This window comes from Synchiropus splendidus, chromosome 15, assembly GCF_027744825.2.
Source record: "Synchiropus splendidus isolate RoL2022-P1 chromosome 15, RoL_Sspl_1.0, whole genome shotgun sequence".
Classification (NCBI taxonomy): domain Eukaryota; kingdom Metazoa; phylum Chordata; class Actinopteri; order Syngnathiformes; family Callionymidae; genus Synchiropus; species Synchiropus splendidus.
This window is the reverse complement of record NC_071348.1, coordinates 9,628,529-9,645,748: the sequence shown is the minus strand read 5'-3', so window position 1 is coordinate 9,645,748 and position 17,220 is coordinate 9,628,529. Positions and strand designations below refer to the sequence as shown.

Genomic DNA, 17,220 nt, shown 5'->3' with positions numbered 1-17,220 from the left:
ACTCTGCTTGGGGACAAGCTGGGCCACGCTGGTCTGAACCACCATCTTCCAACCAATAGACTCCAGCATGTGAGTATTGCAGCATGTGCTTTCCATATTAAGAGTCAACCTGCTATTGAGAAATATTCAAATATTCAGTTTCCTGCTGAAGTCGCCAGAGAATGCACCTGTGGGGACAGAAGCAGTTTGACAAGATCTTCATGCACCACACCTTTTCCAGGCAAGATTCCTGAACGCATGTAACAGATCCTGGAAGTGAAAGAGCCATGCTTCTATCCCGATGAGTCGTGAGCATCGCTTGTTTCTGGCAGCCCCTTTAAGGTTTAGCTCCTGAAAGACCCAGATTAAGGGGTGTCTTTCAGGGGATTGTGGCGCTCTTGTACTTGACGAATGGGTTGTAAAGGGAAGACTATACTGCCCCCTGTGTGTGCTACAGAACCACACAATACCCCTCCAGGAGGACCCAACCCGCAACCCTGCCTCAGAGCAAATGGTTTGGCCAATACCAAAAGATTTTTGCTAGCACCTTGCTAGCAGGCCATACAACGATCGATACTCAAGTATAAGTATACTTATTCACAAGTATAATCTCAATTTGACATGACCCAACACATGACAGGGTTCCGCGAGGAGCGTTGTGGCGCTGCCCCTCCTTTCTCCTGTCAGCTCTACAATGTCCCGAATGTAGCCGGGTGGTGGAGATCATGTTGCTGGATGTTTCCAAGAAGATTTTTAATTTAGTTATTTGTGGTTTAGCTTGTTAAAAAAGGGGGTGTCATTGTCTCCCCTGGATGCTTCAGACACTTGTCCACGGTCTAAAATAGAATAAGGACCCCCATGGGCCCGACCAACAAAGGCAGATCAACATTCCAGATATCTTTGTGGTGGCTGCAGAGACGAGTCCTAACAACTGGCCATCGCCATCCACCAGCGTTCCCACAGTGCTTATCCAAAGTGAACATGCCAGGGTCATCACTGCTGAGTCCTTTCAATCCTAATGGCCACACACATTGTCTTGTTTAATCAACTGCGTATGCGACTCAGGATTACATTGAGAAGATGCTTTCAGGATGTATATATAACCCTCACATTCTCATTATTTATCCTGCTCTGGGGCCTCCTCCCTGTTGGACATGCCAGGAACACCTCACTAGGGAAGTGTCCCACAGGCATCCACACAAGATGCATGAACCACCTCAACGTTCTTTGGCTGCGGTTGCCGTCTACACTAAGCCTCCCTGGGATGAATGACCTTCTCTTCGAGAGAGTCCAGAACCCTGTGGCTCATTTGCTGTTTTTTCCATCGATACCCAAAGCTTTTGGCTATAGCTAGCGGTGGGAATGAAGATTGCGCTGCTAAAAGAAAGCTTTGCCAAGCAGGCATTTAGCTAGGAAGGCGTCTGGGCGCCTGCGAAACATGAAAAAATGGACGCCCGATTCTCGACCGTAGCACCAGATGCCGCCATATACTGGGGTAATCTGGAGGCCAAGCTACGGTCGAGAATCGGGCGTCCATTTTTTCATGTTTCACAGGCGCCCTCCTACCTAAAAGCCCGTTGCCAAGTGGCTCAACAACAAGGCTGCAAGATACTTGGACTCACACACCTGGGGATGAATCTCCTCTCCAAACTAGACAGGACATGCCACCATTTCTCTGTGAGAATCAAGGTCTGAGCCATATCATCAACCATATCAGTGGGAACTCAAGGTCTAATGCTACGTTACAGTTATCTTGAAAGTGGGATCTTGGAATGACATCACAGCTGAGTTTAGTGCGTTTTCAGTTATCGAAGTTGGAAAGGAAAAGAGTGACGGTGTATTACATCGATTCAAAACTTTACTTCCTGTTTGCGCTCTGGGAAGGAATCTTGGACTGTGTTTTCTCCCTCCTTCCAGCTAGGAAATCTTACATCGCTTGATGTCACCCGGCATAACTGAGAATCTCCCAGGTCCGAACACGACTGGAGCTGACGGCTGCAAAGTGATGTGGTGAGCTCCGAAGAAGACCTCCATCTCGACGAACTCAAAACATTCTTTCCATAAAACTATGGTGAAAGTCAAACATCCATGGAAATGAGAGTGACCAGTTAGTGGCAAGGCCAACCAGACCATGAGTCCGAAATAGCCTGTGTTCGCGCGCCTTGAGCACCACCCCTCAGGGAACATGGTCAAACGTGAACTAGTTGAGCCCCAAAGAGGCGAAGCACTCTTCCCTTCAGTAGTTGTTGGTATCATTAATAACCTCTGCCATTTATGGAGTGGCAGTTACGTATGAGACATGGGATATATTTTATTGAAGGTGTTCTACAGGTGTTCTACAGGGTCATTTGGACATCATAAAGAGCACAAATCAATCCTGTTACGCCGCTGAGCTGCTGTTCATGTCACCAGCTTTGGAAAATGAAAGCAGCAGCCGCCACATTCCCATGGTTAAAACAGCCCCCTGGTTGCTGGCTTATGGCAAAAGACTGGGGCTTGAACTGGCAAGTTGAGCCAAGCAGGACAGTTTAGACACACAAGAGGAGCGAAAACAAGCCATCTGTGAGATGATAATAAAAAACTAGCCAAAGACTGAGTCGCCTGGCAGAAGTACGTGCTCCCTCGAGAAGCAAAAGCACAACTTATAACATAGCATTTTTGATAGCATGAACTGTCGGGCCCCTTATTTTGGTCCGTGATTCACATGATTTAAACTTAAAAATTCTCACATCAATAAAATCAATTATAACACAGTGATATCCTCCTCAAAGCCAAAATATTAACCCTCCATTTGTACTTTCACTTTATTCCTTTTGCAAGTCCTTGTATGGGATTTAATAATTCCAACGATTCTCTGTGTGGGATTCTTACTGACACCTAGTGTTGGTGAGACCACAGTAGCAGGCGGGTGGGTGAGCGTCACTGAAGCCAGAAGTTTGTTGGTTTTGTCTCTGGCAAGGAGGTTTAAAGCCACACACATTCTGAGTCGTGGAAACAGAAATATTCCTGATTCCATGACTCGGAGTCGGATATTGCCCCGGTCGAAGGTAAATAGGACTGTTGCGGTTGTTTGGACGTTGCTTCCTGAAAAGCCGAGTCATCAGGTGTTGAAAGAATGGAGCGAAGCGTGAGAAAATCACTTTGTCTTCGCCGGCATGTTCTGCATTTTTTAATCAGGGAGAAAACAGGAACTGATGTCACTGGGTCACAAACAGGATGCAGCGATTGTAACACAATGCTGTGCTGTGGAGACCCAGAGGCCGAGGAGCAACGCCGGAGCATGTGTTTGCTACTGAGCGGCTTGTGTGAGCGACGCAAAGTGTGACTTTGATCGGAACAAGGACTCCGTGTGCTTCCACACTGAGAGGCGAAGTGAAGCTGGAGAGGTGATTCATCTGGGTTTTTCCTGAGCCAAACCGGATGGACCTTTCCCCAAATCTGTGTTACACACCTCCTCTTTCCTTCCATGAGGAGAGCTTCAGTCAGCAGACTGGCAGTGTTTCTTCTCACGCGTGTGAGTGAGTTGAAACCATCCTTGCTCTTTGGAGGAAGGAAGGAATTTTGACCAACAGTCACACATTAGGTGAGGTTTCATGAAACAATGTCCTGATTTTCAGAGACCACCAGAGGGCACTGTCTGCTGGAAAGTGTTTGGACTTGAACAACTAATTCACATCATTTCTAAACTACGAGCGCCATCTAGTGACCTGTGAAAATTAGGACACTGTTTCATGATACCTCATACCTCATCTACTCATTACTCAGTAGTCTGTTGAGATTCACTTTCCCTTTCCGCAAACCTTTTAGTTGTCAAAAACAGGACCACGAAAAGCAAACGCACTCCAACTGAAGCTCAGGGGAGAAGCTGGATCTGCTCACTCTGTCATCGATTGATGATGCCTCCAGAACCTGGTGAGGTGTTGATAGTTGCTCAGAACGGCTGCTGGTAGTGACTGATGAGGTTTCATGAAACCGTCTCACCATTTACTAAGCCCTCTAAACGGCACTCTTTGCTCTATACCCATACACTTTGAACAAGTATTTTGAACTTTAAATTTCATTTTTAAACTGAGAGCACCACCAACTGACTCAGAAAATGATGACACTGTTTCATGAAACCTCAGCCAGCCCATCACTAGCACTTCAGCCGAGGGACAGCAGAGGATCAGAGAACAAAATTACAGCCCACAACTTTGACAGTGGATCCTTGTTGTCAACTCATAAACACACAGCAGGTCTCAGCGAGAGTGGTGAAACTCTCGACACCCAACCCTCTTGCCTCTCTCTCCAGGTCATCCTTCCTGCTGCCAGGCGATCTTCCAAGTTGACCCTTGCAGTAGACACCAGCCTACACAGAGGACGTCCTTCCCTCCTTTCCTCCGCCTCTCTTCATCCAATTGCTCAGTCAGACTGAACATTGCGTATAAAATAAGAAGTAGTGTGAGACAGGGAGTGACAGATGTGTTGTCTCAACATCCAGAAATTCTTCAAACTACACGTTCTCAGCCAGAATTCCGAGAACGCTCCTCGAAGAGTTGGGTTGGAAGGATTCATATAAACATCATTTTGGCTAGACTGGACTTGGGCTGGATCCAACTGACATCTGGTCGACATTCAAACCGGAGTTGTTGAACCCTAGCCCGGTTCAAACTGTTACTCCCAACTTTAGGAGCTCAGCTATTTATTTTTTGTGATGGCAGATCTGGTGGATCCCATCTGGTCCCCCCCCCTCCCCATCCAATGCCAGGACCTTTTCCCATTTAGTTTGCCGGAGTAGGTGGTTCAGAACCGGGCATTGAAATATTGCTCTCGCCCCTGAAGGGGCGGCAGTTGGGGAGCCTGTAAGTGCTTGTGTGTTTTTATGGGAGGAGGTCTGTGCACTTGGGGCGAGAGGCCTGGCATATGCTGCTGTTTTTATGGCACCACAGGCTCAGTCTTCGCTCCCCCACGGCATCTGTTTGGTTGGCCGCGTGTGCGCAGACGCGTGTGCGAGCATTATGAGACGTGGATGGGCGGGGAGGGGGGAGCGCTCCTCTGCCCTGTGCCTGGCTTTGTTTCGCCATTTCCAGCTTGAGGGGGTGGTATCCTTGGATACAGATTTGAATTTGAAGCCAATTTTTTTGGCTACAGCTTGAACATGGGGTGGGCCAGGAGCCAAAGGCTTCCCAGGAATCACTCAAAGCACCCGTTCTAGGGTGAGCAGGGGGTCTCAACCCTGCTCAGTTATGTTTTAGGGAAATGCTGCCGTTCCAGGCAAGACTTCATTTAGACCTTTTGGCATTCAGTACAGATATATTTGTTATATTATGTTGTTGATATTTAATGTACTGTATATTCCATCCATTTTATTCTTCAAGGGAATCATTTCTACTAGTAAGCAGAAAGAAAGTATAATATATATATATATATATATATATACATTGACACTCGTAGACGATCAAAGTTTGCTCCGTTTCGTGCCTAAAACCAAATGCAGTACCAAATAAATGTGCTCCAAGATGTAAAGCGCGATAGAATGATTGTTGTTATGAATCTGAGGCAAAGAATGTTTTTGTCTGGAAATTGCCCAAACTAGAAAAAAAGAAAATGCAAAATAGGTTGTGATGAAATCGAAACAGTTATTTAGAATGAATAAAAAACTATTTAAACTATTTTACCATTTAAACTATTACATTTTCATACTAAAGTGCTTAAAATCCATTTCGCTCCCCCATTGCAACCAAATCCTCCAATACAAGAATGAGAGCTTGGGATGAGTCTGAAGGGGAAAATACGCACAGGAATTTGGGCAGTGTGAGTTTTTGCATGCAAAATTTGGCATCTTCCCTTTCAACGCGTCTATTTTCAGGTTGAATGGAATTAAGAAAACAAGACACGTCACATGATCTTTGTTTGTACTCATTCTCATTATTTAAAAACACCTCAAAAATAATTTCATTTTTCCACATACTGACGTCAAATTAAAAACAGCTTTGAACAAAGTTTATTCTTCAGAGTTTGGTCCTTATAAATATGCATTATATACAAAATAATATTATAAAACATATAAAGAGCAATGTGTCATATTTAAATTAAACTCTGGAAATAATCATTAAAAAAAAATTACATTACTGGTTCTGAAATGTTTTATAGGCAGGCAGTGGTGTGACGTTCGACTCAGTGGTTTGTTTGTTTGTTTTTTTCTTGCATAAAAACATGACTGTCTATGCACATCTTCCCTCTCTTGGATCCTGCTGGCACAGCACTATTGCGCTCCGAGTCCCTTGATTCAGCCCCACCTGCTGTTAGGTTTGTAGTGCAAATGATCCAAGGACAGACAATTTCAACTCCCCCCTCCCACCCACTTTTTAAGGCTTCTAGTGAATTTGGGCTGCATACAATCTTCATCGTTGCTGGGAAAAAGTCCAGTCGTTTTCACATGATTGATAGCTGAAGATTATTCTCAGACATTCATTTCTCTCAGTGGTTACGAGGTCGGATGGTGATGCTGGCCAACGTCGCTCAACCCTGAGTCTTGCATAGCAGGCGATGCTGGCGGGACCTTTAGGGGGTCGTCTTAGGCACCTTTTACTTCTGATTGGTTGGCGGTAAAAGACATGATTATCACACGAGGGACGGATTCTTGAGGGGGGCGGGGCGCTGATCCTTCTTTCTAGCCCAGGATGGCTGAGAGTATAAATTAATGCTCCTGTGAAGCCGGTCCAAACTCGAGAGAGGTCCTTCTCTGTACATGTTTGCATACAAACACTCGGTCAAGTTTCTCAGTTCTGAGCAGAACCTCTGCTCTCTCCAGTTCTCAAGTGTTCCAGAGCAGCAGTGGACATCTAAAACAATCTCCAGTTTCTCCTCGGCATTTGTAAACAATCCAGAATACGCTTCATATTCTGCCTCGATTGTGTCCGTGTCCTCCATCTCTCCCGTTCAGACCTCTCTCTCAGTCTATACCTGGAGAACAAAGGCAAACATTAAAGTCCAGTTTGTGGTCTTGGATTCCATATTCTTGGCTACAGGTTGGTTTCTTTATGGCCTAAATTTCACATTCTAGATTGTCCTTGTTCTACAGGTGCATTCACATTTGGAGTCCAACTTCTCTTCATCCAAGGGCTACTGTGATGGACTGCATGAGTTGCCACAAAGCCACACATAAAGGAACATCAAGGGACAAATAAAACACATTCATTTGATCTGAAACCAGATTTTCCTCTTTCTATCTTCATATATGTCAAGCCATTCATTCCTATTGTATACATAGGTTTTCCGCTAGCATCACGTTGGGGCAGGAAATATCTGCCTGCAGCTCGCAATAATGGATCAACGAACAGAGTGAAACTGCCATTGCTCTTTGTGACTTACCTCTGTTGCTATGACGCATTCTCTCCTCTCCTCTGCTATAACAAATACCGACTGGTACGCCGAGTCCCTGGAGGAGCATATCGTTGATATCCTACACTCTGGCTTTTCACTGCGAACACACATCACATGTTTTAGTACGCGCTGGAAACACATGGGAGAGTTTAGCATCAGCAGGGCGGCAGATTACACAGACTCCGCAGACGCTTCAAGTTACAAGCCATAAAAGTGGAAGCCACAACAGAGTAAAGCGAAGCTCTAGATCTCACCTGTACACCCGACTCAAGGGCACTTTGTCTTCTGAGCATTTATCATAAATAAGGCTTTTATCCTCTTGCGACTTTCCGTCCTTAAACTCTTTCGATTTGGAGCTATAAGGGTCCAAGTGATAGTTTTTATGGATAAAGTTCGATTTCTCTGAGTCGCAGTCCACCTCCAGGTCGATTTTCTGGTTGATGTTCTTTAGCTGCGACGTAGGAATCAGGTTGTCCCTCTGAACGTTGGAGACGTTGTTCATCGTCTCGGAGTCGGCCCGCTCTCTTTGGGCCTGCCTGTGGATGTGCCTCAGAGCCATGCCCACCATGCACAGCAGCACCAAGAGCGCCACCAGTCCCACAGCCAGAGACACTGCAGCCCACTGGAAGCCGTCCTTAATCTCACCCACCGGGGCGGTTACCGCGTCGAAGAACTCGCAGCTGGGGCCGGTGAATCCGGAGAGGCAGACACAAGTGGCAGGTTTCTTTCCACCTTCCGTGCACAGACCTCCGTTGAGGCACGGCCGCAGAGAGCACTCGTCCAGGACTCTGTCACAGTTACGACCTCCGAATCCTGGAGGGCAGGCGCAGGTGTAGTCGTTGATCCGGTCCAGGCAGGTGCCTCCATTAATGCACGGGTTCCCAGCGCACTCATTGATGTTGATTTCGCAGCGTTGGCCAGTGAATCCTGAGCGGCAGCTGCAGACACGAACCCCACCGTGGATCAGACAGAGACCACCTAGAGGACACATGAGGGATGACGTCAGCAACCGCAAATACAGCGCGTTTCTCTCATAGAGCGGGAACATTATCTCCACGATCTGTCCCATGAGGCCAGTCAGTTCACACAACATGGAATCCACAGTTGTGACCGCAGAAGTCAGCATTGTTCTCCCAACAAAGCACAGCCCCAGAGTGTTTACAAGGCGACAGAAATCGAGCTTTGCTGGATATTTGTCCCCTTTCGTCAACATTTGCAGCCAGTTTTGCGGTGACATTTACAAGCTGCTGCCGCGAGTTGTCGAGTGTTTATACACCGGACAATGGACACTAAGTTCCCACCAATTCCTGTTGTTCCTGTCGCAGGAATCTAAGAAGAGGGGGGGAAGTTCAATAAAGGGTGGGCGAGGAGGAGAGGAAGACCGTACCATTAGCGCAGGGAAGCGACGTGCACTTGTCCACTCTCTTCTCACAGTTGAGTCCGGTGTAGCTGCGGGGACACTCGCACATGTAGCTGCGGCCATTGTCCGTCTTCCTGCACTTGCCACCGTGGAAGCAGGGGGAGTCATCACAGCTCAGCAGGCCGTGCTCGCAGTGGGACCCCTCGAACCCCGGCGGACATGTGCACACGTATCCGCTCTCTAGATTCTGAGGAAAGTGAAAGAGAAAGTTCAAACCGAATCCCACACTTGGACGAAACGCGGAGCATCGCGAGCCACTCACTGTGCAGAGCCCTCCGTTCCTGCAGGGGTTGCTGTCGCACTCCTGCATTTCCTGCTCGCAGTTGACCCCGGTAAACCCGGGCAGACAAGTGCAGGTATAGCTGCCCTGACCGGTGTTCATGCAGGTGGCGCCATTGACACAGGGCCGGTGGTGGGTGCAGAAGTTCAGGTCTGAGGGAGACAGGAGTGTTTGTTTACAGCAGGCACACGCGAAGAGAGCAGACTGTACTCGGCTATGAATGAAGCAGGAAACCTAATTTACTAATGCTCCCAAATGAAAACACTGGAGAAGTAACCCGAGACGCAGCAGCAGAGGGCCAAGTCGTGTGGCCTACCTTGGTCACATAATAGCCCCCCCCAGCCCTCCTGACAGTTGCACTGCCATGGCAGCTGGCAGGTCCCGTGTTTGCAGGCCGGATACTTCTTACACTCATCGCAGAACGTGCCTTGCCAGCCGTCCCTGCACCTAAAAAATGACAAAACATCTTCAGAATGTGCTCTTCAAAATAGCTCAGCTGGATTCTTTAAATCTCTTCAGATGGCTTCTCTTTTGCCGTCAGAACATATCGAGCTTTATATTTTACATGCAGACCTGAACCTCTATCGACAAAATTTAATAACAGTATACAGCAGCTACCGTTATTATTTAATTGTAATGTTCTATTTATAAGGACAGTGGCAATATTTTTACATTTTTGCTCTGATATCCATTGATTTTTCAGGAATATCTTTCATAATTTTTTTTCAAATATATTTTGAGCTTTATTGTTCCGCAACATTGAGTTTAACCGATGAAAATATATTTTTTATTATTTAACTTGAGCACTTTCCCAGGAGTTATCTCTTATAGTTATATTTATGCTGCGTTTCATCATCTTCTCTTTATCAGACGCATGCAGCTATCTGAGAGATTTAGAGACCCATGATATATGTGCCAATTCTTTTTTTTTTTTTTTGGGGGCTGACTGTGAAAAGACACAGGAGCAGCTTAATGGTGTTGAGAATCTAAAAGGGTTTAACCTCAATTCGGGTCAGTTTCAGCGGTGGGAATGATGGATTTGTGCGTAAAAAAGAGGGCAAAATAGGATCCCGGGAGGAAATTCTCACAGCAAGTGTTTGGGAATTATCCTGGACGGTGGCGAAGGACTGCGAACGTTCCGCCACTATTAACACGTGAAATGAAGCATGAGCAAGGACTGGATGTTGGTATGGTGGAGAGGAAAAAACGAGGGCTTAGTTGAACTAAACCGAGTCTTTCCTCATGGACTCAGCTGCCACATGTGCGCTTCCTCTTTCAACACTTCTCTTAACACTTCATAATTATGATACTTACACACACTCGCCGGGTTTGGAGCAGTTTCCATTCCTCTCGCTGCAGCCTTCCAGGCAGATCGCTGGAACGATGAGAAAAGAATGGCCTTTATCACAACAAGTTATTTTCATCACATGGATGAAAGACCCATCAGTCTTCCACCTCTGAGTTAAGGTAACTGAACCCCTTTTCCCCTCAGAAGCCTTCATTTGATCTAAACCTGTCCTCCACACCCCCCAGCTGTCACTGGTGTGCGAGAGGAGGAGGAGGGGGGGTCGGTTGTGGGTTTGTTTGTCCAGTTTTAAGTGCACAGTTCTTGCATGACTCTGATTCGCAGGACAACATATCAGGCGGCTGACGGTAAGCGGCCAGTTTAGTCCAGAACAGATGCTTGCTCTCAATAGCAGACAGCTGTCACTATTGTTGTTTGTGGTCTGCCACAACCATATTTGCAGCTGCTCCTACCGCCCGCCCAACAATGGAGGGGACTAAAACATCAGTGGCGCGTGGTGGATAATAATGCCGTGATTAACCTTGGCGCGTGCAGTAGCCCGGGCTCCTATCAAAGCCGGTGCACGCCCCTGCGGATTATGTTACCACGCACACGCAGCACACTTACAAACAGCATCTCAAGATGAAAAAATAAATAGTTTAATGATGTGCAGCTCAAGCAAGTCACCTTCATGTATGCTTTCTAGAGTCAGCGGTGATGGACGGGGGAGTGTGGCTGCACCAGGTGAACCCATCTGGTTAGGATTTGCAGTCAAAATAGCACATGCCAATTTCTCTTTCGCCGCCAAACTGACGCGGATGACAGATCCATTGTCAACCATGTGGCCTCGTACAGACCAGCACATGGTAGCTATTACTCTCTCCGCACCTCCGGTTTTGTTCTGGTGAAGACGGACGTCTGGTGAAACGCGGTATCAGGTCAGACTCAAAACTTCATCAAAGTACACAGATGACAATTTAGGTTTTGGAGCATGAGTCGGCCAATAATGGTTCATTCCGGCTGGGGTGTTTTGGGTATTACAAGCTGTTCAGCGACAACATCTTTAGCATTTCTAGGGGTCTAAGCTAGCTCCAAATCTGGCCCAGGCTGAAATCCCCAGCTGCCCCACCGTGCTCCACGCAAGTCGGTGACCTAACAAGTGTCCGCTCTTCCACACGCCCCATTTTCCGGCGCCAAACTCTTCCCCAAAGATTCAGAAATCATAAAGTAAAACAAGGTAAGTGGCTCTAACTTGTTCAGAACAACTACCTTCACCTCTCCCGCTTCACTACAAGATACCGACCTTCAACTTCGGGGAACAGCCATTAAAAAGCAGGTAAGCAATACAAGTTTGTGTACAGTTGCTTACGTTCTTCACAGTATTTGCCCTTCCACCCTGGCAGGCAGGACAACTGTCCCTCTCGGGTGCAGGTGTAGTGTCCAAATCGGTCGTCCCTCGGAGTGCACTTCTTGGAGCAACTTTCCCCGTAGTAACTTTCGTTGCAGATGAACCGGTAGGAATATATCAACTCCGTCTGCTCTCCAGTTTGTATATCCTGAGTCCAGTCGGCCCCTACTCCCAGTTGTCGTTGGATGGCGAACAAGCTTATCAAGTACTCAGGGTTGCTGGTTTCTGTAAAGAAAAGAAGGGAAATGGTGAATGCTAGATGCTTAAACCGAATGTCAGAGCCATGGCGTTTACTGCTTTTGGGTTCAAGTGTCACCCCTTTTTGCTTAAATCATCAAAAAGCCGCAGCGTCTTATCAAATCCTAGACAGCTTTGATGAAAGATAAACCCAGGTTGAAATTTCCTCTGTCTTTTCCGTCTGCAAAAACATTCCCAGGCCCAGCGGTGCTTCGACTGAAGGGCGGAACAGAGCAAGGTGTAAAATACAGGAAGATGTAGTCAGGGCTTTTTGGCAGCGGCTGTGTATTCTCACCGAGGTGCACAGCTCTTTCCCACGCCAAAAATAAACCAAAGGAAGTCCAATTGTATTGGGTATAAGAATGAGAAAAGGTGCTCTGAAGTTCATCACAAAGAGGCGTGAAAATGGCGTGATTTGAGAAGGAGTCTGGGAGAGTCATGACAACTTAGGCCTTTTTTTAAAAAAACGTTTTCTAAAGACAACTCACAAGACAAACGTTCCATCCGTAGATGTTGGCTGAATAGTATTTTTCTGACTCTCAAAACTATTGATTTCTGGAGTACCACCATGGTTTAAATATACGGACAGGGCGCCCTCCTGTGGCGAAAGAGTGCAGCACTTACCTACAGGTAGATTTTCATAAGGTGAGTGCCAGGCTTCAATTATTAAGGAGAACGAGCCCTAAAGAGGAAAGCAATGAACACAATCATGTTTGACGAAGTAGAGACCATATGTTGTTGTTGTTGTGTACAGTATTTCTACGGGCAGAGATGCCCAAAGGGGTGCGTACTTAAAGGCGGGTGTTGTAAACAGAACACGATGCCGGGGTCTTACCGGCCAGCCAAAGTGGAAGGGTATTTGTATCGGTGTGGATAAAGTGTGGGAGTCCTGGCGGCTGAAAGAGTTGCTCCCCAACACCGGTGTCGTTGTATTTCCAAAGATGCACTCCCCAGGTGAAACCACCGCCTGGTAGTTCTTCAGGCAAATTCTAAAAGAAGTCCTGCAGTGTGGTTTACATGCGTTTCCGTTCGCCAGCAAACCTTTGTGGTTTTTAAATTCGTGCAGGTCCAGCTCAAAAACACCGGATCCAAATACCTGCAAGAGAGGGGGTGAATTCAGGAGAGTGCGAGTGAAATGAAATTTTTAAAGCTGTCCTCCGTAATACCTGTGTTATTAACGTGGTGCTAAAAGCGATGGTAAAGGTGAACCAGGCTGCCATCCTTCTCTTCTCCAAGGCAGCCGCGTCACCAGCCAACAAACCAGTATTCTATTCCAGAGTATTTGGGGTATAAAAAAATGAGGAATAAAAATAAATAAGAGGTTTAAAACTTATATAAATCCGTAAGTCCGCCAAACAAGTCCCGCGTATCTCCCAGTTGCTGTGCGTAAAAGCGTCCCAAAACTCCAAGTTATCCAAGCGTCACAAGACAAGTCCTACATCCACGCTCCAAGTGCGTCCACGGTTTTTTTTTTTTCCCTTTCTGTACTCCACCGTGCCCTCTCGGGTGCGCGATTTTGGCGGTGCGTGTGTGCGCCACAGACGCTCCGCTCTCGTCTTATTACTCGTGAATGAACGTTAGTGCGTCTCCGCCCTCATTTATAGACTCGGCGACGAGCTGCTCATTACATAAACTGCCAGTCACGCCGCTGGCGCCGCCCACTTTACATATTCAACCCCCTTCCCTTCCAACCCAACAACAAAATGTCCAGATTTAATGCGCACTGACACCGCGCTCCGCGACCACCGTGGATACTATTAACACCCCCCTCCACCCCCAACATCTGTTGACTTATTTTTAGCGCACAATACACCGGACACACGCGCACGCACACCATCAGCAGCGGATGCGGACGGTGAAGGAGGTGAAACTTTGAGAAGGACGCAATTTAATTACCGTATTGCTGCGCGCCCTTTTGCACCCAGTGCCGCGTAATTGCTGTCATGCGCGCGGCTTCCTGTCCGCACACGTAGGCATATAAGCAACATATAACACGTGTTGTCTGTCCCAAGAGCAAAAACTGAAGGAATGAAGAAATATTTTTCATGATAAAAGTACGATGATGTTTTCCCCTCCCTATAAATAATAAATAAATAAAAAAGGAAAGAAAATTCTACTTTTATTTATTAGTTTAAACACAGTTTCCACCGCAGTATTTTTCCCAGTTCATAGTGATTGGTGTTTTTTCCGACTTAACAAAAAACCTTTTCATGAAAAAAAGATAAATAAATGAGCTAGATACAGAATCATGATCAAACAAAATGAATACGTTTAGCGTTCATTAAAAAAAATAAAATTGTCATGTAGATTAAAAACTAAAGGAAAGAGACAAATACACCTCTCAAATTCTTGCTGAATGCTGAATCAGTTATTATTCTGTTGACGTCGACGTTTTAGAACTAGTTTTAGACTTTGGTTCATGAAATATTGGGTTTCTACCTCACACGACAAATTCAAACACATTTATTTTATTGAATCATTGGAATAACTTGCAATAACTGGTATAAAGGGATTTGAATGTGCATTTCATTTAATCATTTAAAATCCATAAACGCGACATTCAAACCAACTCAGTAATAAAACACAACAAAATCACCTGGCTACACCTGAACGCATCATCCGAACCAAACACCCGCCCTGCTTCAGTCACACTCTTCCAAAAAAGAGGACACGATCGTTTGCGCCCGGAGGCCAAACACGCGTCTCTGTGGAGCGTGTTATTTTGGGCGTGTGTAATCTCGTGGGTGGCGTGTGGCCCTCCACGAGCACCGAGGCGTTTTACGCTTTAAGCGGCAGCGTGTCTCCTTTTGTTGCGACGCGTGTCTCTCACTCCCTCTCTCCTCCATCAGAGACTCTCAAGCCTTCAGCTGTATGCAAATGAGCCTCTCTCTCTCTCTCTCTCTCTCTCTCTCTCAATTGATCAATACGTGATCATTTTCTTAATCACTTTTAAATACCACAATTACATTTTTGTTCCATTCCATGCAACACCCATGTATTTCTTGTTTCTGCAGTGGCAAGTACCAGTCAGATATGGCTCAGCGAAGATAGTGGTGTGATCCTACCTCGGACTCACTGGCTTCCAAAACCATTTTAGGTCTTGGTCATGAACCTTGAAAATCTGTAGTGCCATCTGTCGGTTGGTGGCGCTCTCTCGGTTAGGAACGAACAACCAAAAACTTCAATTGAACAAATAAAAACTAGCTCTAGCTCGATGCTACAAGGGTTTCATTTTTCATTTCATGCGTCTTCTGCTTGCCACTAAATCATGGGCTCCATGTGAATTTGTTCTTCTTCTTCTTCTTCATGCAAAATTGTGTTCACATGCCTATACAAAAACAAAGATGCACCAAAACTGCATCCTCCCTCAGGCTACTCCTGAGCTGCCCAGTGTGAACCCTGAATCCAGGTCAAAAAGCCTCCAGTTTGACCTTGTTTCGGTGCTTTTGGACCCAACAAGCTGAGGAGAATGTCAACCCAGTTGTCGCACTGCGTGAGGGAGCGTGTCAACCATAATCCTCGCGTCTTTTTAAAGATGACAAAAACGCTCTCTGGGCTTTGTCTTGGAGAGCATGACTTATGATGAGTCCCTCATGACCACGCTTCTTTGTCTTCGCCGCTGAACTCTCTGTGATCTCTCAACTGTTTGCGTTGGGTCTGTTGTTCCGTGCGCCGGCTGTGCAGTGCTGAGAGTGAAAACGGAGAGCGTCCACATGTATTCTGTGCTTAAATGAGGCGGACATAGCGGAGTGGGTGAATGCTTGTCGTATTGACACACCTGTTGTGTCTCCAGTGAGTCCACAGAGACACAATGGCTTTAAATCGGCCTGCCCCGAATGCCACGCGGCTCTTTATTCCCTTTATATACATTCAGCTGCAATTCTGCTACTTGTTTACTTTCAAATGGTCACAATTCTTTGCATTGTTGGGATTGTACTGAGTTGGAAGTGCAAAGCCCTCTGTTGTCGACTTGAGGCTAAACTTGGGCGATTTCTTGACAATGAAATAATCGTTCTTAGCAGCGTTCATAACCGCATATATTGTCCAGTGTAGCAGCGTGAAACAGCCATAAACGGGGGCAAGCAGTGCCGTTTACAGAAGGTTTAATAGCTGATCATACAGGACTCTCTCCACTTCAGGCAAAAGTGAATGACATGAGAGCCATATGTTGTTTTTCCACACAGCAGTTCCACTTTATCATTCGGCTGTCGGTGTCAGGCGGCCTTTGTTTTCACTATAGGGCCGAGTCTCACATCGCTGACTAATAATATAATACTGAACTTATAGCATCTTGGTTTGTCCCTCCCTGTTTTCTGTTCTGTATAATTTCATAAGTGCTGCCAGGATGGCTTGGTGTTCTGATGAGACCAGGTGTGGTGACCTTATTTTGCTGGTGTCAAACTCAAGGCCTGGGGGCCAAATCTGTCCCATTGGCTTATCTTTTGTGGCCAATAAGCAGAAAAGCCGACTACGTGCTTCTAAGACTAGACTCGCTTGAACACATAGCTACCGTGTTCAAGCTTGGTGGTTTCCAGGCAAAAACTGACAAGTTGATGGTGACTGAAAGGCCTTTGAAAGATGAGAAATCAGATTCATATTTGTGCTTCATGAAGAATAAAATTTACGTAACTGAGACCAACAACACTTATACTCAAACTGTGTTGTGTGTTTTATGCGCCTGCCTTACAACATTGGCAAACTTCATTACAGAGCTGGCGAAAACTAAAAATGCAGTCTGAAATACTGGAAATATAATAATGTGGAGTATTTCTTTTTTTATTAATATCTTCTGAGGTGGATCACGTTTCATCTTGAGTTTTAGTCGTGCTAACTGCAGTGGTTGATGAAGATGTCTTATTCACTGATGTAAACTCAGCTGTGATGGTGAAACTGACCAGATAACAATATGGGGACAGGACGAACGGATAGAAACCCAGCGGCCTTATTCTTATTTTATTAGACCTCAGCTTAAGATTTATTTTCGTGTGAGAAGCTCACTGTTGTTTTCTGCTTGAATTGCTAGCTGAAGAATATTTCATCAGTTAAATGCAATAAAAATAAGACTAATAGATTTTCTGACATTCATATTTGACTTATAAAGTGTTTACCTTTATTTTCAGTGTTGCGTTTATGTTTACTCTCCTCGTGGCTTGTGTGCAATGGTATTGTAGCAAACAGCATTTTGAAATGAACACCGCGTCGCTGTCATACTTGAGCTGTGGCAGTGCGTTTATGGCACTTTTGGT

General features: G+C 46.0%; 1 protein-coding gene across 1 annotated transcript; it reads right to left on the bottom strand.

Annotated features, from left to right (window-relative positions):
- Nucleotides 1–5,859: 5,859 nt before the first annotated feature.
- On the bottom strand, nucleotides 5,860–13,554 carry dll4 (delta-like 4 (Drosophila)). Its single transcript, XM_053887587.1, has 11 exons — nucleotides 13,141–13,554; nucleotides 12,810–13,070; nucleotides 12,599–12,656; nucleotides 11,699–11,962; nucleotides 10,359–10,419; nucleotides 9,361–9,491; nucleotides 9,027–9,196; nucleotides 8,732–8,951; nucleotides 7,599–8,322; nucleotides 7,333–7,441; nucleotides 5,860–6,924 (listed from the first exon to the last, which is right to left on the bottom strand). Exons 1-11 carry the CDS (start codon nucleotides 13,192–13,194, stop codon nucleotides 6,919–6,921), a joined length of 2,058 nt encoding a protein of 685 aa, XP_053743562.1. The 5' UTR covers nucleotides 13,195–13,554; the 3' UTR covers nucleotides 5,860–6,918.
- Nucleotides 13,555–17,220: the final 3,666 nt, after the last annotated feature.

Excerpts from the sequence above, each read along its gene's own strand:
- dll4 (XM_053887587.1), bottom strand. The coding sequence starts at position 13,194 with ATGGCAGCCTGGTTCACCTTTACCATCGCTTTTAGCACCACGTTAATA. Across the intron at positions 8,952-9,026 it reads GGAACGGAGGGCTCTGCACA|AATCTAGAGAGCGGATACGT; the intron begins GTGAGTGGCTCG and ends CACTTTCCTCAG. Across the intron at positions 8,323-8,731 it reads GTCGCTTCCCTGCGCTAATG|GTGGTCTCTGTCTGATCCAC; the intron begins GTACGGTCTTCC and ends TGTGTCCTCTAG.